The sequence below is a fragment of the Bos taurus genome, chromosome 17 (assembly GCF_002263795.3).
Source record: "Bos taurus isolate L1 Dominette 01449 registration number 42190680 breed Hereford chromosome 17, ARS-UCD2.0, whole genome shotgun sequence".
NCBI lineage: Eukaryota > Metazoa > Chordata > Mammalia > Artiodactyla > Bovidae > Bos > Bos taurus.
The window spans coordinates 52,582,402-52,609,982 of record NC_037344.1 but is presented as its reverse complement, the minus strand read 5'-3'; the positions used below and the strand labels follow the sequence as shown (position 1 = coordinate 52,609,982).

Below are 27,581 nucleotides of genomic sequence, written 5' to 3'. Positions count from 1 at the left end.
AACAACAACAACAAAAGCACCCCTTCACCAAATGCCAAAGATTCAGCTGGAGAGAGAGGCTTTCCCAGACCCCGGCCTCGAGCGAGGACAGCTACCCAGGACTAGGTACATAATGTGCAGGGCCCAGAGAAAAGTGAAAAGGCAGGATCCGTCGTTCACAACTGAAGAATTTCAAGGGAAGTTGCAGGTGGTCCAGTGATTAAGACTCCACGCTCCCAATGCAGGGAGCCCGGGTTCAATCCCTGGTCAGGGAACTAGATCCCACGTGCTGCAATGAAGACTGAAGGTCCTTCATGTTGCGACTAAGGCCTAGCGCAGCCAGTTTAAAATACATATATTAAAAAAGAAGAGGAATTGCAAGGTGGTGGCCAGAGCTTTAAATCAAACGTGGGGCTCTTCTGAGCACAGAGGCCCTGGGTGACTATCTGGCTTCACGACACCCCTTACCTCCCGCCACCCACCCCTTGAAGCCAGGACTACCTCTGCCCTCTCACCGGCCCCAGATCCTCACACCAGGATTAGGCCTGCTCTGGGTCTCCACAGCCCCCCAGCTCGTCTCCGTTGCCTCCTTCTTGCTTGTATCTTTGCCTGTCTCCCCTCCAGATGGCGCTTTTCCTGAAGGTCCAACTGCCACGCTTTCCCCTGACTGCCTGGGGCAGTGCCTGGACCAGAGGAAGGCCGCTGTATTCGCGCAATGAATGGTCATACAGAAAAAGTCAGCTTCAAAAATATGGCTCTTTACCTTCTGCCCACTAGGACGGCTATAATTTAAAAGAAATACACAGGAGGACCTCCCTGGTGGCCCAGTGGTTTAGACTTCGTTTAAACCACCACTTAAACAACCAATGAAACGGGCGCAGGTTCAATCCTGGGTCAGGGAGTTAAGCTCCTACATGCCCTGTGGCCAAAAAACTCAAAGATAAAACAGAAGCAGTATTATAACAAATTCAATAAAGAATCAAAAAAGGTTTTAAATAAAACCAAAAAATAACAGAAAATAACAAGTGTTGGTGAGGATGTGGCGAAATTGGACCCTCCTACTTTGCCAGTGGGAACGTGAAATGGTGCAGCCACTGTGGAAGATGGTACTTTCACAGAGTGATCATATGACCCAGCAATTCTACTCCGAAGTATAAACCTCAGAGAATCAAAAACATGGCCACACAAAAATGTGACTGTTCATGGCCGCACTGTCCGAAGTAGGCAAAATGTGAAAATAACCCAAGCATTCAGCGGTGGACGGATGGACAAACAGAATAAACAGAATGGGTTCCGTCCATACAATGGAATATTATTCAGCCATAAAAAGGAATGAAGCACTGATATAGGCACACATAGACATAGACATTGGAGAAGGAAATGGCAGCCTGCTCCAGTGTTCTTGCCTGGAGAATCCCGGGGACGGGGGAGCCTGGTGGGCTGCCGTCTATGGGGTCGCACAGAGTCGGACGCGACTGAAGTGACTTAGCAGCAGCAGCAACAGAAGTAGACATGGATGAACGGTGAAAACATGATGCTGAGTGAAAGAAGTCAGTCAGAAAAGGCCACAATGTCTACAATTCCATGGATATGAAGTGCCCAGAACAGGCGGATTTACAGAGACAGAAAGCAGACTAGTGGTTGCCAGGGTCTGAGGGAGGTGGGGGAATGGAGGGTGACAGTTAATGGGGACCTGTTTTTTTGGGGGGGAAGGGTGATAAAAAGGTCCTGGAAAGAGAGAATGGTGACGGTTGTACCACACTGTCAATGTACTAAATGTCGTGAGTGGTAAATGTTATGCATATTTTATCTTAATAAAAACAATTTTTTAAAACCTATCTTTGAATTGAATTGAATTTTAGAACAGAAAAAGGACACAGTGGGAAAACTGGGGAAATCCAAAAAAAGCTTGGCATTTCACTGCCAGTTCTGTGCCTGTGTAGGCTTCTTAGTCGTGACAAATGTGTCCCAGTCATGTGAGATAGCATAAGGCAAAGCTGGGTGAGGGTATAAATACAGCAACGCCTTCTATCATCACTGCAACTTTTCTGCAAACCTAAAATGATTCCAAAATGAAACATTTATTCTTGAAAATCATATGTAACTTCCAGAAAGGGGCTTGCTTAGTCTCCAGAAGGTTCTTTTGGCTGGCTAGGGCCCATGCTGGGGTTCACATTTGCAATTTAGGGAGCTGGAGCTGACTTCAGCCTGGGAGAGGGAGAAGAATCTGGGATTCTGAGGCTGGGAGACAGGGATGAGGTGAAGAGAGGGGGATGGGGGAGGAGGGAAGGAGGAGTCTGGGCAAGAATGGAGTTGGGCTGGGGGGATCCCCATGGAAGCGCCTTGCTGGAGAAACTCCAAGAACTTTGGAGAACAGGAATGTCCAGCACAGAGGTTGCTAATGGATAACTCACAGTCCAAAGACTAGGGAGGTGTTATATTTACCCTTGGTTTTGTAAATGTAATTGAGCCACTCTATAAAAAATCTATAAACTCTCACATGACAATTGGAAATTTCCAACTTCTCTGGAAACATCTGAAAATCTGCTAATTCGAGGCCACCTTTCTCTATGTCCCCAGATCTGGAGCTGAGTCCCAGCCATCCCCTTTATTTATTTTTAAATTTACTTATTTATTTGTGGCTGCGTCAGATCTTCGTTTTGGCATGCAGGATCTTTAGCTGTGGTGAACGGGCTGCTCCCTAGTCGTGGAACACGGGCTTAGTTGCCCCAACACGTGTCAGATCTCAGTTCCCTGACCAGGGTCCAAACCCACATCCAGTGCATCAGGAGGCAGATTCTTAACCACTGGACCATCAGGGAAGTCCCCTAGCCATGCTCTTTAAAGGGGTGTGAGCTCTCCTGTTTGCCACGATCCCCACCATCCCCTATTGTCACCAATTATGGCAAGAAAAATAAAGAATCTGCCTGCAATGCAGGAGATGTGGGTTTGATCCCTGGATTGGGAAGATCCCCTGGAGAAGGAAATGACAACCTGCTCCAGTGTTCTTGCCTGGGAGAATCCCACGGACAGAGGAGCCTGGCGGGCTACAGTCCATGGGGTCGCAAAGAGTGGGACACAACTTAGCAACTAAATAGCAACAACTGACAGAGCTTCAGTCACCACTTATCTTCGAGCTTGCACCATATTTTACGGACTAATTGAACAGATTTTCTCTGTACTATGCCCAAAGTGGAAAAGCAAAAGAGAAATCAAGACATTGTCTGATTTTTATTATATCTGGCTGGCTTCACTCACCTATGATACCTACCTGGCTCCTGGAGAGACTCAGGTTTAAGAACTCAAGTCTCATGTTTGATGGGCAGCTTTCCCTTGCAGGTTAACCTGCCTGCCCCAATCCACACCCTTAAGTCTTCATGCTCACAGGTGTTGTGTGGTTGGGATCAAACATACATATTCTTCTTGGGTGTGAATCTTGGTTCTACTCTTTACTAGCTGAGTGGTCTTGGGCAGGTGGCTTAACCTCTCTGTGCCTCAGTTTCCCCATCTATAAAGCAGGGATGACACTGTACCTACCTTTCAGAGGTTTTATGAGGATTATGTGATGCAGCTCATATAAAGCACGCACACCTGTGCCTGGAACATAACAAAAGAGGCAGAGATTTCAGGGGGTGACGAGTGCTGTGATGATAACAGATCAGGGTGACCGGGGGAAACCCCACACTCAGTACCTGACGAGGAGGAGGGGACCCATGAGCTGAGAGAGAAATGAGAAAGGATCATCTGGGAACCCAGGGGGAGGAACAGTGTGTCAGGAAGAAGGAACAGGCAGTGTAAGGGCTCAGAGGCAAGAATGAGCTTGACTCGCTCAAGGAGAAGCAAGAAGGGAGAGGAGCTACTGAAAGGCAGGCAGAGGCCACAGGGAGGCGTTTGGACCTGATGCACTGAGACACCCTGGAGGGTTCTCAGCACTCAGAGGCCAGGATCTGATTGACAGGAGGGACACATGACCTGGCAGCAGCAGGCTGGTCTGGTCTGAAGCCTCTGCTTCCAGTCCCATGATCCCTGTCACAACCAGCCTGACTCAAGCATGGCTATTGTTGCCCTCTGAGCATTGCAACCCCCCACCCCCAAACCAAACAGGAAGTCTTGAGGTGGCCTTGGGCTGGGGCAGGGGCCCCTGGGATGGGGCAGAGTAGGGGATGCAAAAACCACGTGAAAGAAGGCTGCAAGGTGTATGCTACTCAGTCATGTCCCACTCTTTGTGACTCCACGGACTGTAGCCCACCAGGCTCCTCTGTCCATGGGATTCTCCAGGCAAGAATACTGGAGTGGGTTGCCATGCCCTCCTCCAGGGGATCTTCCCAACCCAGGGATCAAACCCCAGTCTCCTGTGGCTCCTGCACTGCAGGTGGATTCTTTACCGCTGAGCCACTGGGAAAGCCCAAAGGCTGCAAGGTTCCCCCTAAAGAGATCCATCTCAAATCCCTGGAAACCGTGAGAGTGACCTTACTTGGAAAAAGGGTCTTTGCAGACCTGGTTCAGAATCTCAAGGTGAGATGATTCTGGATAATTCACGTCGGCTCAAAATCCAATGTCACATGTCTTTACAAGAGAAAGGCAGAGGGAGATTTGAGACACGGGGAAGAAGGCCGGGTGATGATGAAGGCAGAGACTGGAGGGAGGCAGCCACAAGCCAGGAACCTTTGGAGCCGCCAGAAGCAGGAAGGATCTTCCCCTAGAGCCTTCGGAAGGAGCTCAGCCCTGTCAGACTTCTGGCCTCCAGGTCTGGGAAAGATATGGTTCTGTTGCTTTAAGGCACTTGCTTTGTGGTCATTGGTTACAGAGGCCACAGGAAACCAGCACACCCTTCTTCAAGGGCCCCCACCTTCCCAGGCAAGAGGTTCAATTTCTCCTTCCACCCTTGTGACACATCCCCCATTACAGGTGAGAACACCGAGGCCCAGAACGGGGAAGACAAATGGGGAAGCTCCTTACAGTTGTCTCAACCTTCCTCCTGCCTGAATTGAGCTCACCTATGTATCTTGTTGAGCAAACTCCGGGAGATAGTGAAGGACAGGGAAGCCTGGCGTGCTGCAGTCCTTGGGTTGCAGAGTCAGACACGACTGAGCAACTGAACACCATGTGTCTTGCTGGGTTTTCACAGCATTTTAAAATTTGTGTTTATTTTTATCATGGAATGGTAAGCACAGCAAAAAGAGTCCAGATAACACAATGCCCTGAAACTTTTTCATTCCCTGATCTTGGCGGGGGTTAGCTGAGGGGTCTTGGCTGTGTAGTGTAGGGTAAATCAATTAACCTTTTTGAGCTTCAGATTCCTCAACTTTAAAATGCGGAGAGAATTGGTGGTTGTGAGGATTAAATGAGATCAGACACTAAGCACCTGGTATCTCTCTAATTCCACCTGAAACCCCAGCCTGGGCCTGAGCAGGTTCTTGCTGGGGCACCCAGTTCTCAGGTTCACGATGGCTTCTTCAGGGAGGGAGCCAGAGGGTCCTGGATAAATAAGATGCTCAAGGCAGGTCCAAGCCCCTGAGGGCACGCAGGGGACTGCGCTGGCCACGGTCTGGGCCTCAGGCCTCGGTTTATTTGGCAGGAAAATGGGTACACGGCAGACATGGAGCTGGTGTATGCAGTGTGACTTCACTGGTTGTTAAAAATATTCAAATACGTCCATACCTGTTGGTAAAACACTGCCCCAGCCCCTCTCCCGGGACCCCAGACTTCTGCACAATTCAGCAAGTAAGAACTGCCACCAGGAACTTCCTGTGTCCAGTCCTAAGCCTGCCTTCTGATTGAGCTGTACTGCTGGGTAACATGTCTTGGTGCCATAGGCTGGTGAGCGTACGGTGCTCTGTCCCTGATGGAAAAAAACAGGTGGCATTTGCTGGGTCTCGGCTTTCCCAGGAGGCACAAAAGACCCCGGGGGTTTAGTGGAGACCGATCTGTTATCCTGCACAAGCCCCATGGAGACAGATGGACGGATGTGAGTGTCTGCGCTGGGGATCCTGGGGATGTGAAGGGCACCCGCACACTGGATGGGGGGAAGGCCCTAGACCACCCAGAGTCTCCCCACAATTACACCAGGCAGTGCCTGATGAAGAAACCTAACCAGGCGATGAGGCAGATAGCCCAGGAAGAGGTCAGAGGTCAGGAGTCAGAGGTAGTATACTTTATTGACCCGGGTTCTCCCAACATCTCACAACCCCCCTACAAAGCCAGACCTGGGCTTTGCCGGCGTCCCGTGCACCGGACTCCCAGACGTCCAGAGAGCCTCAGAACGGCAGAGCAGATGTGGGGAGGGCGCTGCCAGCCAGGGGAGAGGGCGCGAGGAGGGGCAAGCCAGAGGGAGGGGGTTCAAGCTGGGCACTGGGCCGGGGACCCCCCGAGGCTCCGCCAGGCCTGGCCAGCCCCTCACTCCCCTAGTTAAGGTTTGTAGTGGTTCACAGTGAGACTGGCTTAGATTTGGGGGGTGATAGGCAGGCAGGTGCCTTCCACTCCCCACCCACTGTTGGCCTGACTCACGAAGCTGGGAAGAGGGCAAGATGGGAAGTCCCTCCACCCCGCCATGTTCCCACCACCACAGGGACTGGGAAGCCCCTTCTCTCCAGGGGCAAACAGCAGAGGCCCAGTTCTCCCTGACATCCCCCCAGGCTCTTAGGGAGAAGGGCCATTCACTCCTGGCTCAGAAGTTTCCAGAACATCTCAGGGACGTTGCCCATCATTACTCCCAATTAGAAAAATGTTTTTGAAATCTAGGAGTTGATGGGGGCCATCAAACCAAGCAGTAAAAAAACCTGGTTAAGATCTTGGTTTAAAAAGGTAGTTCTACCTTCGTCTAGAAGCTTCGGGAGACCAGCCCGAGAGACCAGTGGTGTCTCTGTGCCCAGACTGGCAGGGGTGGCTCATGGCAGCAGGGGGCTGGTGGTGGCCTGGGGAATAGGGCAGGGACCCGGGGAAGAGATGCAGGAAGCGGTGACTTGTGGGGCAGGGCAGGTGGCCCTCCCCTTCCAGTGCCATGGGCTTGGGCTCAGAGGGCAGTGGGGGCGGCCAGGATGGGGGGCCCCCGTGGGCACCTCTGCCAGGCCGGCTCCGGGGCCTCTGCCCCACCAGGAGAGGCGGGGCCCTGCGGTCAGGCCTTGTGACTGCCGTTGCCTGGCGGCTCCCTGTGGCCGGCTGTGAAGTCCCCGGTGGGCTCGAGCCCCAGCATCTGCCGCTGCACCAGCCTGGCGTAGAGGCCGCCCTGGGCCAGCAGCTGCTGGTGTGTGCCCTGCTGCACCACGCGGCCCTTGTCGAGCACCACGATGAGGTGTGCCCGCTCCACCGTGCTCAGCCGGTGCGCGATGATGAGCACCGTGTGTTTCTGCAGGTTGCCGTGGATGGCCTGCTGGATCTGCGGACACAGGAGGGCACCGGCTCACACGGGCACTGCCGCCGCCCACCACCCCACCCAGTCCTGGCTCAGATCCCGGGTCCACCACATCCCATGGACGCTCAGCCTCTCTGGGGCTTCTTCTTCTCCTGGGGCTTCAGGCGAGGGCTTGCACAGGACCTGCTTCCTGAGTTTTTGTCCTTGGGGGACAGAGCTCAGAGCCTGACATGGGGCAGCACTCGGTGAATGATGGAAGGGCTCCCGACATGGTCTTCCCCTAACCTTGGCCTTGGTTAATGGTCTCACCATCAGCCTCAGAGCTCATGCCAACAAAACCAGCATCACCTGCTTCCTCATCCTTCCCTCACCCCCCAAACCTGACTCATCAGCAAATCCTGTAGCCCCATCTCCCCAGGGTCTCTCTGCTCCATCTTTCCACCTCTGCCACCGTTCCTTTTCGCTTGGATCCCGGCAACTTTCCTGGCGCGCTACCCACGTGGATTTAATACTTTTAATCAGTTCTTGTTGAACTCGCGCTCCAAGCCCTCCAAAAGCTTCTTGTCCTATTTCGGATAAAACCCAAACTCCTGGGGGGAATTTTTGGGCAGTGAAACTCTTCTGCATAACATGACATCCTGCGTTTGTTAACACCCATAGAATTCGCAACACAAAGGGACCCCAGATGTGAATGGTGACCTTGAGTTAATGACAATGCACTAATACCAATTTTCAATGGGAACTAATATACTGCTAATGTAAAATGTTAATAACAGGTGACATTGTTTGGGGGAAGGGGTATATATGGGAACTCTGTACTTTCTGCTCAACTTTCTTTAAACGTAAACCTACTCTAAAAAAAAAAAAAAAAAAACAACCCTTTCCAGGGCCTGAACAGCTGGCGTACCCACCATGACTCTGTCCCGACCTCACCACGCTCAACCCCCACCATCAACCATGCTGACCTTGGGGGGTTGGCTGTGGACCTGCTCCGAGCCTTTCCCCTCACTGCCCCTCTCTCCCCAGGATGCTCTCACCTGGATCCCCCTGACTGGCTCCTTTCCCTTCTGGTCTCAGCTCAATAGCTCCTTGATGACCCTGGCTCTGCACGTGAATTCTGGGCCCGTGTGACCCCATCTGAACCCTGCAGTAAGGCAGCCACATTCCAGGGGGCTCCTGCAGGGCCAGAGCCTTGTCCCTGGGATGACCCCAGCCCCTAAGTGCCGCCAGGAGAACTGAGTGTCCTAACCAACACGTGCTGGGCGGCGGCTGAGCCCCCTTTCTTAGAGCACTTATGTACCAAAAGGGGCTTAGAGTTGTCAACCTTCCTCTGTCCCATGGAGATACATATGCAAATCTCCTAAAGCTCAGGAATGTCTCTCTCTGTCATTCCTTTGAAATGTAGTCATTGGAAGGATAGGGCCCCATCTCCCAGACTCGGTGGGGGACAGGAATCCTAATTCGAGTGGTTTCCCACTGTCTGCCAGCTCCCAGCCCTATGTGAGTCTCCCCTGAGCCCTGCTCCCACCCCTTCCCTGCATCCTCAATCTCCCTTTGAAATGGCTGCCCCATCACCATCATCACCCCTGCACAAATCTTAGACCTCAGCTCTTTCCCCTGCTTTATTAGCTACTGGATAAAATCTGTTTTCCCAGCTTTAACTAATGGCCGGCTATGTTTCTCAACCTCTCCACCACAGGACTGTTTCATTTTCTACATAGTACAGCCCCCAGGGCAAACTCACCCTTGTCTCCTTGTTATCTGTCTCTCGCCCTGGACTGGAAACACCTTGGGGGCAGGGGCCAATGTGACCCTGGCACCCAGAACAGCGCTGGTGCCCGGGAGGCGGGGATTAAATACCGTGTGATAAATGAATGGATCCATGGCGAGATAGGGGTAGCTAAGTCTTCAAATACACTGTGGGCCCCTTTATCAATGACATGAGAGCTGGAGTAAGACACTCAGGTTATGCGCTCCAGGGCAGAGCTCCTAATCCAGGGCCCACCTCTCCTGATTCAAACCCAGGTGCATTTGGTTTCAACACCTAGAGCCCTGAGGCTGGGCTGAGTGACCATGACCTGCGTCTCCTCCGTCCCCGCTCTCTGCCCTCAGCTCCGGGACACCCCAATCCAGGAAGCTGGCCTGGGAGAGTCCCGACAGCCACCCTGAGCCCTTCCCAGCACCTGTCCGCTGCTCTGCTCCAGCATCACCCACCACCCCACTCACCAGATACTCGCTTTCCGCATCCAGGGCACTGGTGGCTTCGTCCAGGATGAGAACGGGTGGGTTCCGCACCAGAGCCCGGGCCATGGCCACCCGCTGCTTCTGGCCCCCGGACAGCTGGGCACCCTTCTCCCCTGTCTCTGCGGGGCGGAGGCACAGGGTCAAGTGAGTGGGAGGGGAGGCTGGGTGGCCCTTGGGGAGGGACGAGCAGTCCCTTGCCTCTGCCCTTCCCTTCTGTCAAGGGAGCTCTGCTCCCCGGGAAAGGTGGGGCTGAGAGGGCCGCCGGCTGGAAACCTCACGGAACAATGCTCCCTCTTCCTGTTCATAAGGGGCAAACAAATTATGACTGTGTGCGGTTGTACCAAGATGCCAACTTTTACTTATTAATCTGGCAAAACTCCAAATGTTTGAGAACACACTGTGCTGGGGTGGCTGAGGGGGCACCCCCAGTCTTCCTGGGGTACAGCTGCTGAGATCCCTGTGCACACTCCTCTGTGTGTCCGGTTGTGCTGTGTGAGTACACAGACCACAATTACAGACACACACCTGGACCAGCAAACCCATTTCTGGGAATATTTCCTGCTCATTTACTTGCTCGCGCACTGTGACTCACCACACTGTTAACTGAAAACAACAAAACCCCCAAACCAAAAACACAATACAAATTGTCTATCAGTAGGAAACTGAGGAAACCAGTTATTTTTGAGGAAAGTATTATAAAGCCACACAGTAGAATACTGTGCAGTAGCTTAAAAAAAAAAAAAGTAGCTTTCTAGGTATCAATATGGAAAAAAAGGTATCACTTAAAAAAAAACAGGTGCAGAATATAAGGTGCTGTTTTGTGTTTTTTTTTTTTCTGTAGATGGTGGGAGGAACTAAAAACACATACTCATATATGCATAAAGAAACTCCAAAATGACATGTAAGAAATTAATGAAAGAAGCTTTGGTGGGGGCCGGAGGGAACTGGTAGTGAAGACTGGGATGAAATGAAACTTTTCACTGGATATAGTTAGGTCTAATTTTTTAGTTTTGAACTGTGTGAATAGCCCTGCTGCAAGAGTTAAAATTTTAAAATACGTTAAATCAAATCTATAAGTTAATACATTGTTCAACTCATTAAGTTAAAATACTTATTCACATAAAGTAACTATAAATAATATAATACATATACCATTTTAAAACAGTTATGTTTCGGAACTAAACTGAGGTGACGGTTTTAAAGCCCTGTGAATGCACTAAGTGTATTGATTTCTGGCCGCACCACACGGCGTGTGGGATCTTAGTTCCCTGACCAGGGATCAAACCCATGCCCCTGCAGTGGAAGCACAGAGTCTTAACCACTGGACCACTAGGGAAGTACCTGAATTGTTCACTTTAAAATAGTTAAGTTTAGGGACTTCCCCGGTGGTCCAGTGGTGAAGAATCTGCCTTGCAATGCAGGGGGTAACTAAGCCTGAGAGCCGTAACAAAAGCTCCCAAGTACTGCAGCCAAGACTCAATGCAGCAAAATAAATAAATAGATAAATAGTTAAAAACAGTTGTTTATGTTACGTGGATTTCCCCTGAAATAATAAAGAGCAGCTGGCAGAGGGCAACGCGTAGCTCAGAGGGTTGAATCCTGAGGATGGACCTCCGGCACAGTGGAGGTGATGCTCCGGGCCCTGTACCTGTATTGTAGCCGTCCTGGAGCTCCATGATGAAGCCGTGGGCGTTGGCCTTCTGGGCAGCCTCCACTACTGTCTCGAAGGGCACGGTGGGCAGGCCATAGGAGATGTTGTCTGTGATGGAGCGGGCAAACAGCACTGGCTCCTGGCTCACCAGGGAGATCTGTGGAGGAGGAAGGAGGGGGCATGGGAGGCCGGGAACGCATCAGTCCAGCAGTCACCAGGAACCTCACCAGCCCCGGGCCTGGCTGATGCCTGGGGCCTCAAGTCTGAAATCTGATCAGGGCCCATGGCCGGCGGCTGCTGCATTCAGTGGCCTCTCTTCTTTCCAAACAGTGGAGTCGACTTTCTGCACAAGCCCTCAGCCTCCCTGACCAACACACTGGGGGCCCCGCTAAGCTTGCTGCTCTGGGCTCAGCCAAGTTCCCTGACCTCCGAGACAGAGCTCATTGGCTGCCTCTGACCTGGAAGAAAAGAGAGTGATAGAGTGTGGAGTGTGCCTCTGTGAGTCTGTCCATGGCAAGAAGCAAGAGGCCAGAGCAGGCAGAGGCCACAGGGACCTCCCGGTTGGTGCCCCCTCCCTTTTAGAGACCAACAGAAAGGAACTATTGTCTCAGGGTCCCAGCTTCAGGAATGTGTATGTAGTTGGAGGATGTCACTACAATACTGTAAATAGGAAAAAGAAAAAAAATCTAATTGTCCATAAATTGAGGATTAAATGATTATAATACTTCTATAAAATCAAGCTGCTATATATATATTTTTAATAAATATAAAATGATTCTATTTTTGTTTTAAAAAAAAGTATATGTGTCTTTATATATTGTTGTTGCTGCTGTTTACTTGCTAAGCCGTGTCCGATTCTTTGTGACCCCATGGACTGTAGCCTACCAGGCTCCTTTGTCTATGGCATTTCCCAGGTAAGAATAGTGGAGTGGATTGCCATTTTCTTCTCCTGGGGATCTTCCCAATCCAGGGATTGAATCCGTATCTCCTGCGTCTCCTGTGTTACAGGCAGAGTCTTTTCCACTGAGCTACCAGGGAAGACTTTACATGTAGATATGTTTATGTAAAGATGGGAAACACACTGGAAAGGGAAGGATGTTGACTAAACTGATAATGCTGAACCGTGCCATGGGGTGGAATTCAAAAGGGGAGGTGGAGGGGATTCTCATGTGTTTGTTACAAAATTCTCTGAATATATGGGAATATAGTTAGATGGTTGAGTTCTACTGCTTTGGGTTTATGAAAATTAAAAATTTAAACAGAGGATATTCACAAAAGAGGAAATCCAAAAGTCCAAGAAACGTATGAGAAAGGACTTAAAATCTTTAGTCACCAGGAAAATGCAAAAGACCTCAAAGAACCACCTGTAGACACTCACCAACTGGTTACAGAAACAGGACTGATACTAGGTATCTGAAATTAAGTATCTGAGCGTGTCCACTATTGCAAAGCCTGAGCAGCTCTGTCCAGGAGCCACTGCCAGAACTCCGGTGGGCAGCAGCCCGGTGGTGGCATACCTGAGACCACTTCTCCACCACCTACCCCTGGTTATATACACACGAGTGGGAAGAGGTCACAATCTGCGGCCTCTACCAGCATCTACAACTAGCTGGAAGTTCTGGAGTCTCTGTGCCAACCCAGGCTCTCGCGTAACTTAACGTCTGTTGCTGATGTAAATACGTCCGCTCGGTAGCTGGTGTTTCCCGTACAGTGCACAACCTGAACACCGCCCAGGGTGTCCCTGCTCTTCTAGCAGCTCAGGATCAGATGTTGAGTGCACCTGTCTGAGAAGGTTACCCAAAACCGTAAGGTCATGAATAGCCTCCTTTAAGTACTGGAGATCATTCAAGTGTGAAAAACCTGAACTCTCTTTCACTGCTGGTGGGACTATAAAGTTGAAAAAAGAAAAAAGTAAACCACCTTAATGGCAGGAGTTACTAGAGCTGCAGATACTCATCCACTCTGGGAGAACCTACCCACCAGTGCATACCAGGACATACAGACAGTATCAGTGCTGTCCCTATCAATATTGTTGCTAAATATTGATACTAAAAAACAGGAAACACCCCCAACTGTCCATCAAGAAACAGAATGTGTAAATGGACTGTGACATGTTTACACAGTGGATTATCTCCCAACAATGAAAATGAGGGAACTACAAACACAGCCTCAACCTGGAAAACTCACAAATAACGCTGAGTGGAGGAAACAGGACACAGAGAATACACGTGCTATGACGCCAGTCAGATGAAGTTCAAAACTAGCAAAACACAGCTGCGCTGTCTGGGGAGCCACACAGCGATGGGAAGAACAAAAGAAAAGCAAGAAAGTGATGATTATGAAGGTTGGGTGAGATGGTGCTTCTTGGGAGGCAAAGAAGGGGCACATGGAGTGGGGCGGCGGGGGGCGGGGCGCTTCTGGAGTGCTGGAATGTTCTATTTCTTGAACTGGGTGGTGTTACGTTGGTGGTAATCCTTTTTTTTTCTTTATATTTTATTTGGTTGCATTGGGTCTTAGTTACAGCATGTGGGATCTAGTTTCCTGACCAGGGATCAAACCTGGGCCCCTTCCATTGGGAGCACAGGGTCTTAGCCACTGGACCACCCAGGAAATCCCGGTGATAATCCTTTTAACTATGTGTGTATCCTGAGCCCTCTTGCCTGCATCTGTTAGTGCTCGCGAGAGAAGGTCAAACAGGGAAAGGGCGGAGGAGGGCAGCAAAGGCCCGTGCGCCTACCACTCGGTGTAAGTACTTGTGGTCATAGGCGCCGATGGGCTTCCCGTCCAGCAGCACTTGGCCCCCCTCCAGGGGGTAGAAGTTCTCCAGGATGTTGACGCACGAGCTCTTTCCGCTGCCCGATGGCCCCACGAGCGCAGTCACCTTTCCTGGGGACAGGCTGAAGGAGACGTTCTGCAAGGAACACGCAGACACGAGGCGGGGCCGCTGGCTCACTCAGAGGCCCTGGTCTCAGAGGCCCCGGGCACCCTTCCCAGCCTGCCCCACTGCCGCCGCCCCAGAAGGCTCTCCTTTCTAGGCCTTGACAGCACTTTTATACTCGTCTCCTTTGCCTGGAATGTTCTCTCTGCAGAGAGCCATTGGCTGGCTCCTGCTCCTTGTTTAGGTCCCAGATCAAAAGTCACTTCCCCCGAGAAGCCCTCTTGGACTATTAGCACCATCTCTGCAGACTACCCCGATTCATTGCCTTCCTAGCATTGCTCTTGGAATCCTTTTGTTAACGCTCTGCCTTCCCCAACAAGAGCCCAACTCCAGGAGTGGAGGGACTCTGCTTTTTGTATTCTTGGCTGCACTGCCACGGCCTGCCCTGTAGGAGGTGTGAGAGAGATGGGAGGAGGGAAAGGATGATTGGGGGTGGTGGTGGGGGTATTTAGGCCCTCTCTCACCTGCAAGACTTGGGTGTGGGGCCGAGTGCGGTAGGTGAAGGTCACGTTCTCAAAGTCCACCCGGCCCTCCAGGTGGTCAGGGGCCAAGCTCCCGTCATGCACCATCGTTGGCTGCCGGTCAATGAACTCAAACACCTTCTCAGCGGCCCCTACTCCTTGCATCAGGCCGCTGTAGACAGAGCCCACGGACTGTGGGGGGAGGAGAAACATGTTCCTGACCCATTGACACCCCAATCCTAGGTCCCCTTCACCATGGTACCAGAGGGATGAAGTGGGTGCAGAGAGAGCAAGAACACAGCAGCAGGTCTGACAGGGGGGCATGGTCAAAGGAGGCTGTCCGAGCCCCACCTGCTTATACAGCAGACCAGGACCATGATGCAAAAAATGAAGACAGCGATAAAAAATACTGATGCTTTATGTGTTACAGCTAAACCTCACCACTGTCCAGCAGGGTAGGCCTTATCACCCCCCAGAAGAAGAAATGAAATTGCAGGGAAGCCAGAATGTAGCAGAACAGGAATTAGACCTTCCTCTTTCAGCTGCCACAGAATTTTTAAATTTCGATGATAAAAACAGCCTTAAATGTATACTATACATTTCCTTGGGTAAAAATATACACAAGTATAAATGTGAATAATGACTCATTTTACTGAGTGCATATATGTCTTATGAGGTAGCTGCTATCATTAGCTCCTCTGTGGTGATAAGGAAACCGAAGCACAGAGTGCTCAAGTAACTTCCCCCAGGCCACACATATGGAGAAGCAGCAGAGCCAGGATTCAAACCCCGGCGTCTGGCTCCTGAGCTCAGGCCCTTATGACCTGTGACTGCGGGTCCTGGTTGGTGAAATGGGGGTAATATTAGTGCCCGTATCATGGTTCTGTGAAGACAGTACTCAGCACATAGGGAGCCCTCAAAACACCACAGCTGTTAACATCCAGATAGAAGTACTCATATTAAGACACAAGTGCTGTGTAGACACTGTCCTCTGTCCCTCATCCCAGAGGTGGTCCCGGTTATCAGGAACTGTGTCTTTCAAGTCCTTTCTCTGTGCTTTTACAAACACATGCAAGTACATAATTAAATAATTTTGAGACGAAAGAAAACCATGAGATCAGCCCATCCCTACGACTCAGAGACTAGCTTTTGCACTAATTCTGTGTCTTGGTGTTCTCCGCACCAGTGTGCACAGCTCTGCCTCGCTCCTGTGGCTGCTGCCTCGTTTTTGTAGCACAGACGGACTGTTTGTGGCATACGGATATACCGTATTGCCCGATCGCTGGCTGACAAGCATTTAACTTCTCACTGTTATACACCGTGCCACACTGGAATCCTGGGACACATGTCTGCCCACTGCTGTGGGTGTTCCTGAAGCATGGCTTCCTTGACGCTGATTCAAATGACACTGAGGGTCTGACTGGAGCTAAGGCAAAGTGCGGTCTGCAGAAGACACCAGCCCGCCCCTGACCCCCACATCTTTGGGCTTTTATCACTGCAGGACACACAGGCTCTACCTTAGTGCTGGAGGGCTTTGTGGGGGGGTGGGGTCGGACCAGAGAACTAACACCCTCACTCTGTGCATCCTCTGGAAGTGACTGATGGCAATTTAGGCACGAGCTCCACAGCTCCCTCATCTCAGGACCTGCTGGTGGGAGAAGCCAAATTAAGAGTTAATCTACAAGGACTTCCCTGCCGCTCCAGTGGCTAAGGCTCCATGCTCCCAATGCGGGGGGCCCGGGTTCGATCCCTGGTCCAGGAATTAGATCCTGCATGCCGCAACTAAGACCAGGCACAGGCAAATAAATTTTAAAATAAAATTGAAATACTGTATGTGTGTGTGTGTGTATATATATATATATATATGATATAATCCACTTAAAAAACAAACCCACTCTGTTCTTTTTTCATAGAGCTGCTCTTTAAAGTGGGTTAAAATAAAGTCAGACCATCTGGCTTGGAACTGGGAACCCCTACGAACATGGGGGGCAGGTCCCTGAACCACTCTGAGCCTCAGCTGCTTTTTCCGGAAAGTGGGGACCCGGGGAGCACTGGGCCTCATACAGGTGCTCAGGGGCATCTTCTGAAATAATCTCTGTTGCTGCCACTCTGCTCTGCAAAGTTGCTGTCTCACGTTAGTCTCCTTGTTGGTATTATCATGTCCTTTAGGAAGAAATGCCACCTCCTGTGGACCCTGGAGCACCCCCATTCAGATCCCTCCCCCTCACCTCTCCCTCCTCCCCGGGACCCCTCCCTCCCCCAGCCAGCCCCTCACCTCCATACAGTCTCCCAGGACAAACTCATAGATGATGAAGGAGATGAGGTTGCCACTGGTCATCTGCCCCGAGATGACGAGGTGGCCCCCGTAGTAGAGGATGCTGACCTGGACCACAAGCAGCGTGAGCTGGAGGGCAGACGGAAAGCAGAGTCTGACTCACGGCGGGGCCTTGACTTAGGTCCACAACCCCATTCCCTCTGTGCCCCCGCCCCACAGGCTGCAGGGGAAGTGAGAGCAGCTGTGGACTCTGCACTCACAGTCACAAACTGCACGTCCAGCCAGCAGCAGGGACGGCCTCCCACGAGCTGGTGCCCCTCTGTCACTCACACCCTCCCCACCCCAACCAGGGAGTTCTTCCCTGCAAAGGCCCCCTGCTGGAACAGGCCATGAGCCTGGTCGGGAACAAGGCTTTCTTTGTCAGGCCCTGGCGTACACACACACACACACACACACACACACACACACACAGTTTCCAAGCGCCTCAGCGAGGCCAAGCTGGAGCTATTCGTCTCCTTCTTATTGGGAAGAGCGTGGTTCAGAGAGGCTGAGTCCCTTGGCTAAGGTCACACCGCAAGCCAGGCCAAGCAGATGAGGTCAGTATTACCAGGAAGGAGGGGCTGTGTCTGGGGTGTGCTTGCTTCCTGCCCCCTCTGGTGCCGGGGGAGTGTCTGCGAGAGGGGTGGAACCTGCATACCCGTGACACAACCCACTCGGGGTCCCTATCTGCCCCTTCTTCATTCCAAGCCAGTGATGCTGGGTCGGAACTAGACCCACAGCTGGACCACAGTGCCTTTGCACAAGCAGCAAGAGGCGCCCTTGCTGGTGGGCAGATTGCCAGGAGACTTGGCTGGCTGGATTCCAGGCCTTTCTCCCCTCTGGCTGGACACTTTTGAGGAGGGATTGCCCTGGGTGGGGGGAGGTCCCAGAAGGTCCTTATCCCCTGCTTGTCTGTAGACCACCGGCTCCTTCCTTGCCCTATATCCCAAACCCTCCTCATGCCTACCCCAGCTCTTCCCCGACAGCCCACCCTCGGGCGTGGCCAGCACACAGTGACAGGCCCCACATGCTTCTTCTCCAGGAGGAGCTGGAACGCGTCCCCAGGGAGTGAGCCGGACACTCTAGGACCTGCCGGGAAGCCGCCCAGGTCGCATCCCCAGGTGGCTTCGGGGTGACTCCCCACCTTGGCAGGGGTGTCTCCCCAACAGGGAAAAGAAAGTTCCTGCCTAGCCACCCCACACCCAGGTGAGAGGTAAGAAAGGGTGTCCTGGGCGGACATTCACAGGAGTCTACATTTCTTTCCAGAAAGATCCTCTGAGGACAAGCAGAAAGTCGGGACAGAGTCGAGTGTCACACCAGCATGCAGGGACCTGGGCTAATGTACTGACTAAGGGGTCCCCCGTCTTTGTGTCAGACCTGCCCGGGCTGGGGGCACGTACCCCGCTGCCCCAGACGTAGTACATGTAGGCTGCAGCTTCCTTCCTGTTCAGCTTGTACACCTGCTGCAGCTTCCTCGAGTACACCTCCGCCTCCTCCTCCTCGTTGGCAAAGCTCCGCACTGTCTTCATGGCGCTGATGGTCTCCTCGGCCGTGCTGCTGGCTCTGGCCAGGGCACTCTGGACCTCTTTGGAGAGCCTCTATGGGTGGGAGTGGGGACAAAGTGGAGGAGACCTCAAAACAGACAGGCACACCCTCTGCCCGAGCCCCAGGTCTCTCTGGGGTTTTCTGTCTTTAGTTGGTGTCAGATCTATGCAGGGAGTTCCAGGGACAAGGGGATGAGACCTAGCTCCCCTTCCTCCCCCATCTCCTTCTAGCATGATTTGCTGAGCTCAGACAACAGACTCCAGCTGGGATTTGGGGGTGAGCTCCTGAGCCTCTATCTCCTGAGGGATGGGCCACTGATCGTGAAGTTATCTCTAGTATTCAGAGGAAGTTATGCATGACCATACATAATCTTCTCAAAAAACGAGTCTCGATACCTGATCCTGAGCTGGCATAAGAGCAGGGATGCTCTGGATGGTTGTTCAGGTTGTATACTGCACAAGAAACACTACCTATTAAGGAGTCACCATTTACATCCAGCAACATACATTATGTGAGAGACTGAAAACTAGCACAGAGATTCCAGAACTCTTAGCTGAGTTCTAGATGGTGGTGGAAGTCACAGGCTATGAAATCTGCCCACATCGTGTGCTTATACCTGGAGATGGATGGCTGAGAAGTGGTTCCAAGTACATGACCACTGGACTGCTGCCCACAGAGTTCCGGAAGCAGTCCCTGGGCCTCGCTATTCAGGCTCTGCGACAGCTACCACACTCAGAACTTCACACCAGCCGGGAAGGCTGCCCAGGAAGCTCCTTGGCATGTCTCGTGACCTGCGAGTCACGCCCCGACCCTCAGAAGGACGCAGTGTACTCAGGCTCGGGCACCCGGGAGGAGCCACACTGCCTTGAGTCACGTCTGGCTGCGGACGATGTGTGTGGCTTGTGGCGATGACTCAGTGATGGCATCCTGTACATGGGGTACAGGTACGAGACCTAAACAGGGCTTGCTTGAGGCCGCACCCCTGAACCTGAAGGTGGAGCCTGAGGTGTGCACAGAGGCAGGGCTGCTGTGATGCGGGGCGCTCCAGGGCTTCCTGGCCCCTCCCAGGGGCTGGCAGGAAGGCAGGAAGGGTGGGGTGGAAGGGAAACTGCTGACTCCAACTCATATATTTACTTTCCCTCCTCAGGGATGAAAACAGCGAGGCCAGTGATCCAGAGCTGCGGGGGAGAGGGCCCTCCTGGGTGATTGGGCTCTGTAGGAGGGTGACACAGTGGGCTGTGGGTAATGGATTCATTTAGGTGCTGGCCTCAGGCCGTGGGCACTAAGGGTCCTGACCAAGTGGGAACCTCAGGGTCCAAGCGCCCTGCTCAGGAGCGCCCCTGTCCCCCTCAGGCCTGGATCACTGGGGAAGGGGCTGCCTGCACCTGCCTGCACCCACCCCGGGGCCCTGAGAGCTCAGAGGCACCCACCACTGTGGGAAGCAGGAGGAAGCTGAGGCCGGGGCCTCGCTTACAGGCTGATCCTTCTGACGGCAGTGCTGGGGGCAGCCAGAGGGGACTGCTGCTTGCCCGTCACTGCATCGTGGGTGAGGGCCTCGATCATGGAGGCCTGGGTGCCTCCACCCCCCCGCCCCAACCTTGAAAATACACTCTATAGAAAGAGAGAAAACTTTGCATGCAGTGAAGCCCAAACTTCCCACAAAGGCCTATACCATCTACCCATCACCTCCCGGCTCTCTCCTCACTTCTGGTTCCGGCCTCACCAGCCTTCCTGAGGCACCTCAAACACGCCAGTCACGGTCCCACCTCAAGGCCTTTGCAGTGGCCGTGCCCTCTGCTTGGAACGAGCTTCCCCAATATGTCCACCTCTTTACTCAAAGGCCACCTTCTCAGAAAGACCAACTTAAAATTGCAGCCTGGGACTTCCCTGGTGGTCCAGTGGTTAAGGATCCACCGGCCAATGCAGGGGACACAGGTTCCATCCATCGTCCAGGAAGATCCCACATGTCTTGCGGCAGCTAAGCCTGTGCACCACAACTACTGAGCCTGCACCCCAGAGCCCGTGCTCTGCAACAAGAGCAGCCCCTGCAACGAGAAGCCCGTACACCACAACTAGAAATGGTCCCTGCTCACCACAATGAGAGAGAGCCCAAGCTCAGCCATGAAGATGCAGCGCAGCCAAAACCAAAATAAATAAAAACTTTAAAAAAGGATAGCAAAAGACATTTAGCTTTAAAAATAAAATAAAACTGCAACCAATCCAATGCTCTCTATTATGCTATTTCTTTTCATTTATCTCCTTATCTCCTCCAACTTTTATTGTATTATATATACCTCTAGTCATTAAGTCGTGTCTGACTCTTGTGACCCCATGGACTGCAGGCTCCTCTGTCCATGGGATTCTCCAGGCAAGAATACTGGACTGGGTTGCCATTTCCTTCTCCAGGGGATCTTCCCGACCCAGGAATCGAACCCGGGTCTACTGCATTGCAGGTAGATTCTTTACCAACTCAGCTATGCCTGTATTATATATTTCCATCATTATCACTGTTGCTATTTATTGGCTGGCTCTATTAGAATATCAACTCCATGGGGACAGAGGTCCTGTCTGATTGATGTATCCCAGTGCCTGGGACTCAGTAGGTGCTCAGGAAACATTTATTGAATGACTGAATGAATGACTGAATGCAAACTCAGTTTTAAGACAAGTCCCTCGCTGGCCCCCAGCAGCCCTCTGAGCCCACCCTAAGGGATCATTTGAGAGCTGCTGGTGGGGGACCCCAGTGGGGATCAGGCGGGGCCTACCTTGTAGTACTTGCCGTAGATGTCGGACACCATCATGATGATGGGGAAACCCATGAAGGTGACCAAGGAGAGTTGCCACGAGAGGCTGAACATGAAGACCACCACACCTGTGACCTTAACCGTATTCCGCAGGAAGATGTTGATGTTCTGGGAGACCAGGTCGCTGACCATGGTGGTGTCCGAGGTGAGGCGGGAGATGAGGTCCCCTGGAACACAGGCCTCTCAGCTCCCTCTGCAGTAACAGGGCCACTGAGGGCGGGGGCGGGGGACCCTTGGGGAACTTGGACCTTCCCTGTCTTCTGGGCTGGTCTGCAGGGGGGACAGGGTGAGTCGACGGCCCTGAGGGCTGCTCTGAGTCCAGCCCTTATCACCAGCATCTGGTTTCAGCTTCAGCATCTCCCAGAGCACAGAGGAGGCAGCTGAGGCTCAGAGAGGGGAAGAGTCTTGCTCAGTGCCTCACAGCATGGCTGTGACTGAGCCAGAGCTGAACCCGTGGCCCCTCCCTGTCACTGGCAGAGGGGCCACTCCCCTCTTCAGCCTTATGGTAATAACCATCTGAGCTATGGAAGAGAGAGGACCAGACCGCCCCTTACTGATGGCTGGATACTGGGCTAAGACCTTGACAACAATCCCGTGGGGCAGCTCCTGTTATTGTTCCCATCTTACGGAGGAGAAAACAGAGGCTCAGAGAGGTGAAGTCAGGGATGGGGCCTGCACCCAGGCTGGGCTGCCTCAGAGACTGGATCTCGGCCCCCTGTTCTGTCCTGTCTCTCTGCCCTGCTCACCCCAACAGGCCGGGGGAGTCCTGGCCCATGTGCGTCCCACAAGCCAGCGGGAGGTGAGGCCTTGGTTGCTTCAGGGACAGGGTGGCCTGGCCAGGGTCCTAGAGTGGCCACAGCTCGCAGCAAAACCTCAGACCAGCTCCCCAGGGCTCAGGGGGGCTGGAGGCCCACGCCAGCCACCAGGGGCATCCCCACCCTGAACTGGATGGCAGGGCGAGTCAGCAGACTGAGAGCACTGATTCACTCAGTTAAATCCTCAATGCGGGGCAGGCCCACCTGGCCGGGCCCAGCCCCAGGTCACCCGAGGCCCCCGGGAAGACCAACCTGTGCGATTCTCGTCAAAGAAGCTTGTCTCCTGAGACACCAGCGAGCGGAAGAGACGGTTACGGAGACGAATGTTCAGTCTGGCAAATATGAGGGTAAAAATGCCGCCCCGAATACCTGCGGCAAATGAGCTAATTGCAGATAAGAGATGTTATGTATAGCACGACGTCCTTCCGGCAACTGCCCCCTGCCCCCCACTGCTCCCTCCCCACTGCTGGCAGGCCAGGGCCTTCGCAGGGGCGAGGGACCCCAACCTTGAGCCCACTCTCTGGGGCTGGCACTGCCAGGGGGTCACCCTGTTCCCAACAGGAGCCCCCAAGGTGAGGGCACAGGGGGGACTTCTTTCACTGTGGGCGAGAAGCCCAGCTCCACCCATCAGGCCTCTTGCCTTTCCAGAACAGCACAGACAAAGCTGGCCCTTGTTTCCTGCCTGGAAAACAGCTGGGGGTGGGGGGTGGTGCTGAAAGGGGAACCCCGAGGACTGAAGTCATTTTTAGGGACAAGAGGGGTGTGGCTCTAGGGTGGGGCTCAACCAAATGGGCAGAACTAAGCCAGTAGCTGGGTTGTTGGTTACCATGGGGACCAGCTGAGGGACAGGCCTTAGCCTCCCATCCCAAGGGGCGTTTCTTGGGCCTCCGTGGCCCTTTTTCCTCTCAGGAGCTACCTCATCCCCGTTCGCAACTGCAGGCCTGGTGGGTGGGGGCAGGCAGGGGTCGCTACCTGCCAATGGCCAGCACACACATGACGATGACGGCCGCGCTGAACTGCTCCATGCTTTTCTGGATGACGATGCCATCGATGGCCCGGCCAGTGTAGTAGGGAAGGAAGGTCTCTCCTGCCGGAGACAGGGCAGGCTCATGGGGGCGTCTGCAGCCAGGAGGGGGCTCTGGAAGCCCCCAGACTACCCTCACTGCCTACTCCACTAGTGGGGTTTTCTCTCTCTGCAAATTCCTGCTTAGTAGCCAGGCGGGGAAGCGGGGAGGGGGCCCCCTCTTTTCAGAGATCAGGAACATGGGAAATGTGAGTTATTCAGTTTATACTGATTGGATCCTGTTATCATGAATAATGGCTCCCAGACATGGAGAACACAGAGCCATGGGGCTCCTGGGTGATGGTTCATCCCCTCTGCACGAGGACTCAGAAGGTGACCCTGTTATCATCCATTTTACAGGTGAAGAAAGTGGACCAAAAAGATGAGCTGAGGCTCACCCAGTCAGACCACCAATTGATGGCTGAGAGCCACAAAAGTTCACTTCTTTCTTCTCTCTGCCAGAGGGTTCAGAGTCCAAATTCTAGAAGCTCAGAAGATGTTGATGTTCTGCTTCTGAGCAATGCTAGAACCGCCACCCCACTGCTCTTAGTCGGGCACTTTACAGCTTGCCAGATAATTTCTTACCCATGTGTCTCACTGTATCTTCACATCGATCCTGGGTGTGGCGGGGGGAAAGGGGCATCCGGCAGAGATGTCATCCCCATTTCACTGAGGTGGAATGGGAGACTCAGAGGGGCTGAGTAACTTGCTTGACATCACACAGCAATTAAGAGGATGGCAGGATGCAAACCCAAACCAGCTTCCAGTCTGGGACTCATTCCTTGTGCCTTCCCTCCCAATAACTTGGAATGAATGGCCCACTCTCATAGAAATGATGGACACGAAACGGGAGGTGGTCAGACCAGACTATGTCCAGTTTTCACTGCCGCTCTTTCAGCAGCCACAGCCTGGGTCAGCACCAGGCATAGAGGAAGCGCACAATAAAAGTCAACCAATGCCCTGTGCAGGTCTGGTGGGTCCCTCCCCAGTCTGCGCTGCACAACTGGCTCAGCCAAGACAGTGAGGCCTTCCGTGGGGTTCTGGCGCCCTCTGCTGGTCTTGGCACAGGAACCACAGGGTGGCTACAAAGCTGGCCTCCATCTCCTCTGCCCTTGGCCAGATGGGGTCTCCAGCCAGAAGTTCTGCCCCAGCTGAATCTCTGCCTCAGTTTACCCACGGGGAAGTAAAGGGCCTGAGGAGCTCCAGCAGAATTTTCGGTCCAACAAGCACCAGTGATGGTATTAACCGCCACAGACGTTCGTGGAGCCCTTGCTGGGTGGGGGCGCTGAACTAGTAAGCAGGTAGGCAAACTCTTTTGTTGAATCTGCCCAAGAACCAGGTGAAACTCTCTGGTCTGCCAGCAAATCTTGTGGCTCTACTTTCAAAATACTTCCAGAATTTGCTGCCTCTCCCTCTACTGTCCCCCCTGGCTTTGTCAACGTCCTTTGGATGGTCTCAACTAAGTCTTGGTTCTCCTTGCCGCCACCTTTGTCCTCATCAACCTGTTCTCCACTCCCAGCAGACAGCAGGACCTTGTGAAACCCAAGTCAGATCGTCTCATCCTGGATCAAAGTCCTCACAGTGGCTGACACCCCCTGCATGGCTGGCCCTGGTACTGAGCTACTAACTTCTATTCTCCCTTTACTCTCTCTACTTTTCCTTTAATAATCAGGCAGCTTTCTGCCTCAGGACCTTTGCATAGGCTGTTCCCTCTGCCTGGACCACTGTTACCCCAGATAGCAGCTCCTTCACCTCTTTCAAGTCTCAAATGCCTCCCAATAATCCTATAAGTGTAGTATTATCATTCTTCCCATTTTATAGATGAGGGAAGTGGGGGTCAGAAAAGTTAAGTCGTTTGCCTAAGGTTACTGTAGTTAGGTTGCTGTGAAATCCGTACTAAAGAATTGAGGGAGACACTCATCACTAAAATTAATCTTTTTTTCACACAATGGGCAGTTTTCCTTTTAGATTATAAGGTTTCAGAAAAATCTGGGCCCTACTGGATGCTTACTGATTGAAAAATAATTGTTAATCACAGTGTGTGTGCACGCGTGCTCGGTCGCTCAGTTGTGTCCAACTCTTTGTAACCCCATGGACTGTAACCTGCCAGGCTCTTCTGTCCATGGAATTCTCCAAGAATACTGGAGTGGGTTGTCATTCCCTTCCAGGGGATCCTGTCAACTCAGGAATAGAACTCATGTCTTCTGCATTGGCAGGCAGATTCTTTACCACTGCATCACCTGGAAAGACCAATAACCATAGTCTCTAACTTTTGTGAAGTACCTAGTTTTGCCAGGCACTTTGCTTCACCTCATTTAATTTTCACAATAATCTGGGACTTCCCTGGTGGTCCAGTGGTTAGGACTCTGCACTTCCACTGCAGGGGATACAAGTTCAATCCCCGGTCAGGGAACTAAGATGCCCTGCGGACAAGTTCAATCCCTGGTCAGGGAATTAAGATGCCCTGCGGTGCAGCCAAAAAAAAAAAAAAAAATTCACAAAACCCTGACAAAGCCCTCATTACAGGATGAGACACTGAAGTTTGGCCATAGTAAGTAAACTCAACTAAAACTATCTGAGACTTCCCTGGTGGTCCAGTGGTTAAAAACCTACACTTCCGAGGCAGGGGGTGCAGCTTTGATCCCTGGTTGGGGAACTAAGATCCCAGATGCTGTGTGGTGTGGCCAAAAAAATAAAACCATAAGTGAAGTTGGGGGCCTGTTCTCAAGTTGAAGCCCTTGACCTCAACATAACCCTACTGGCTGGCACAATCTGCTCGGCTATATTTTAGGACATCTGTATCCCTGAGTGCACAACCGCTGACCACAGCGCCCTGGCAGGCGGGGGAAACAAGGCCGTGCGGGAGACAGCTGCCAACATGAGCAGGATGGCCGTTCAGTCATTCATCTGCTCGGTGAGTCTGATTCTGTGCCCGGTACTGGGGGCCCTGAAGGAGTCAGACCTGACCTCTGACCCCAAGGGGCTCCAAGCCTGCTAGGGGAGGCAGCAAAGTAGACCCAAGATACTCCTGTCACCAAAGCTGTAGCTAAGGACCAGGGTCAATAGAATACGCTGCTCACAAGCAGACTGCTGACCTCGTAGCATGAGGAGGAGAACCAGTCTGGTTAAATGACAAGGGGTCATCTCAGTACTCACGGCCACTAAAACTTACTGGGAGCTTCCTATGTGCCAGGAGTGGTCTGAGGCAGCCTACTTGTATGAGCTCACTGAACCTCACAACTGCTGAGATGCCCATTTTACAGACAAGCAGACGTGCCTAAAATCACACAGTGGTCAAGGGGCTGGAACTGAGAGGACAGAGGATAGATGGTACATGGAAAGGGGCTTGAGGGCTCGCCAGTTCTCTCTAAGATCACTGTGGCTCTGTGGCTGCTCCCAGACTCTCTCCCTCTGTGAGTTAAATATGTAACAACTCACAGGAGTGAACATCCCGGTACTTACCGGAGGTAACGAGCTCTGTACCTCTCCTTCTCCTCCCAGTCCTTTTTGTTTGTTTGTTTGCCTGTGCCTCGTGGCATGTGGGATCTTAGTTCCCCAATCAGGGATTGAACCCATGACTCTTGCACTGGAAGTTTGGAGTCTTAACCATTGGATCGCCAGGGATGTCCCACTCCTCTCTGTCTTTATTCCAACTTTACAACATCTTGGAACAAGGATGCTAGCAACCCCCATTTCACAGAAAAAAGATGTGAAGCTATGAAAGTTTGGATCATCCGCCCACAGTCACACAGCCAGGCCTGGAGCAGGAATGGAATTGGTACCTGGGCCTTGTCACCCCCAGAACCCACAGAGTTTCCACCCTGCGATGTCATCTTCCCACTGTGTTGCTGAAGTGGCACTTTCAAACTGTTCGGACCAGACCAGATATCATTTATATCACCAACCAGGACACACACACAGGTGCACACAACTAGGATAAAAGTTTCATGCAAATTAAGCTCATCAACTTAAGCTGGTTTTAGAAAAGGCAGAGGAACCAGAGATCAAATTGCCAACATCCGTTGGACCATTGAAAAAGCAAGAGAGTTCCAGAAAAACATCTATTTCTGTTTTATTGACTATGCCAAAGCCTTTGACTGTGGGGATCACAATAAACTGTGGAAAATTCTGAAAGACATGGGAATACCAGATCACCTGACCTGCCTCTTGAGAAACCTATATGCAGGTCAGGAAGCAACAGTTAGAACTGGACATAGAACAACAGACTGGTTCCAAATAGGAAAAGGAGTCCATCAAGGCTGTATATTGTCACCCTGCTTATTTAACTTATATGCGGAGTACATCACTAGAAACGCTGGGCTGGAGGAAGCACAAGCTGGAATCAAGATTGCCAGGAGAAATATCATTCACCTCAGATATGCAGATGACACCACCCTTATGGCAGAAAGTGAAGAG

At 52.3% G+C, this 27,581-nt stretch overlaps 1 protein-coding gene across 4 annotated transcripts in view; it reads right to left on the bottom strand.

The window, feature by feature from the left end:
- Nucleotides 1–6,118: 6,118 nt before the first annotated feature.
- Nucleotides 6,119–27,581, bottom strand: part of ABCB9 (ATP binding cassette subfamily B member 9) — a 42,026-nt gene continuing 20,563 nt past the window's right edge. For 3 of the 4 annotated variants that reach the window (XM_005217863.5, XM_010813945.4, XM_010813946.4), the window contains exons 3-12: nt 23,075–23,189; nt 22,355–22,485; nt 21,249–21,454; nt 18,339–18,536; nt 16,900–17,028; nt 14,628–14,816; nt 13,963–14,136; nt 11,223–11,382; nt 9,557–9,693; nt 6,119–7,354 (exon numbers count right to left, since the gene is read on the bottom strand). In XM_005217863.5, coding sequence (XP_005217920.1) covers nt 7,094–7,354; nt 9,557–9,693; nt 11,223–11,382; nt 13,963–14,136; nt 14,628–14,816; nt 16,900–17,028; nt 18,339–18,536; nt 21,249–21,454; nt 22,355–22,485; nt 23,075–23,189 — 1,700 coding nt within the window. In that variant the 3' untranslated portion in view covers nt 6,119–7,093. The remainder of the gene's footprint in view (nt 7,355–9,556; nt 9,694–11,222; nt 11,383–13,962; nt 14,137–14,627; nt 14,817–16,899; nt 17,029–18,338; nt 18,537–21,248; nt 21,455–22,354; nt 22,486–23,074; nt 23,190–27,581) is intronic. The other variant, NM_001191355.1, reaches the window with a different exon arrangement.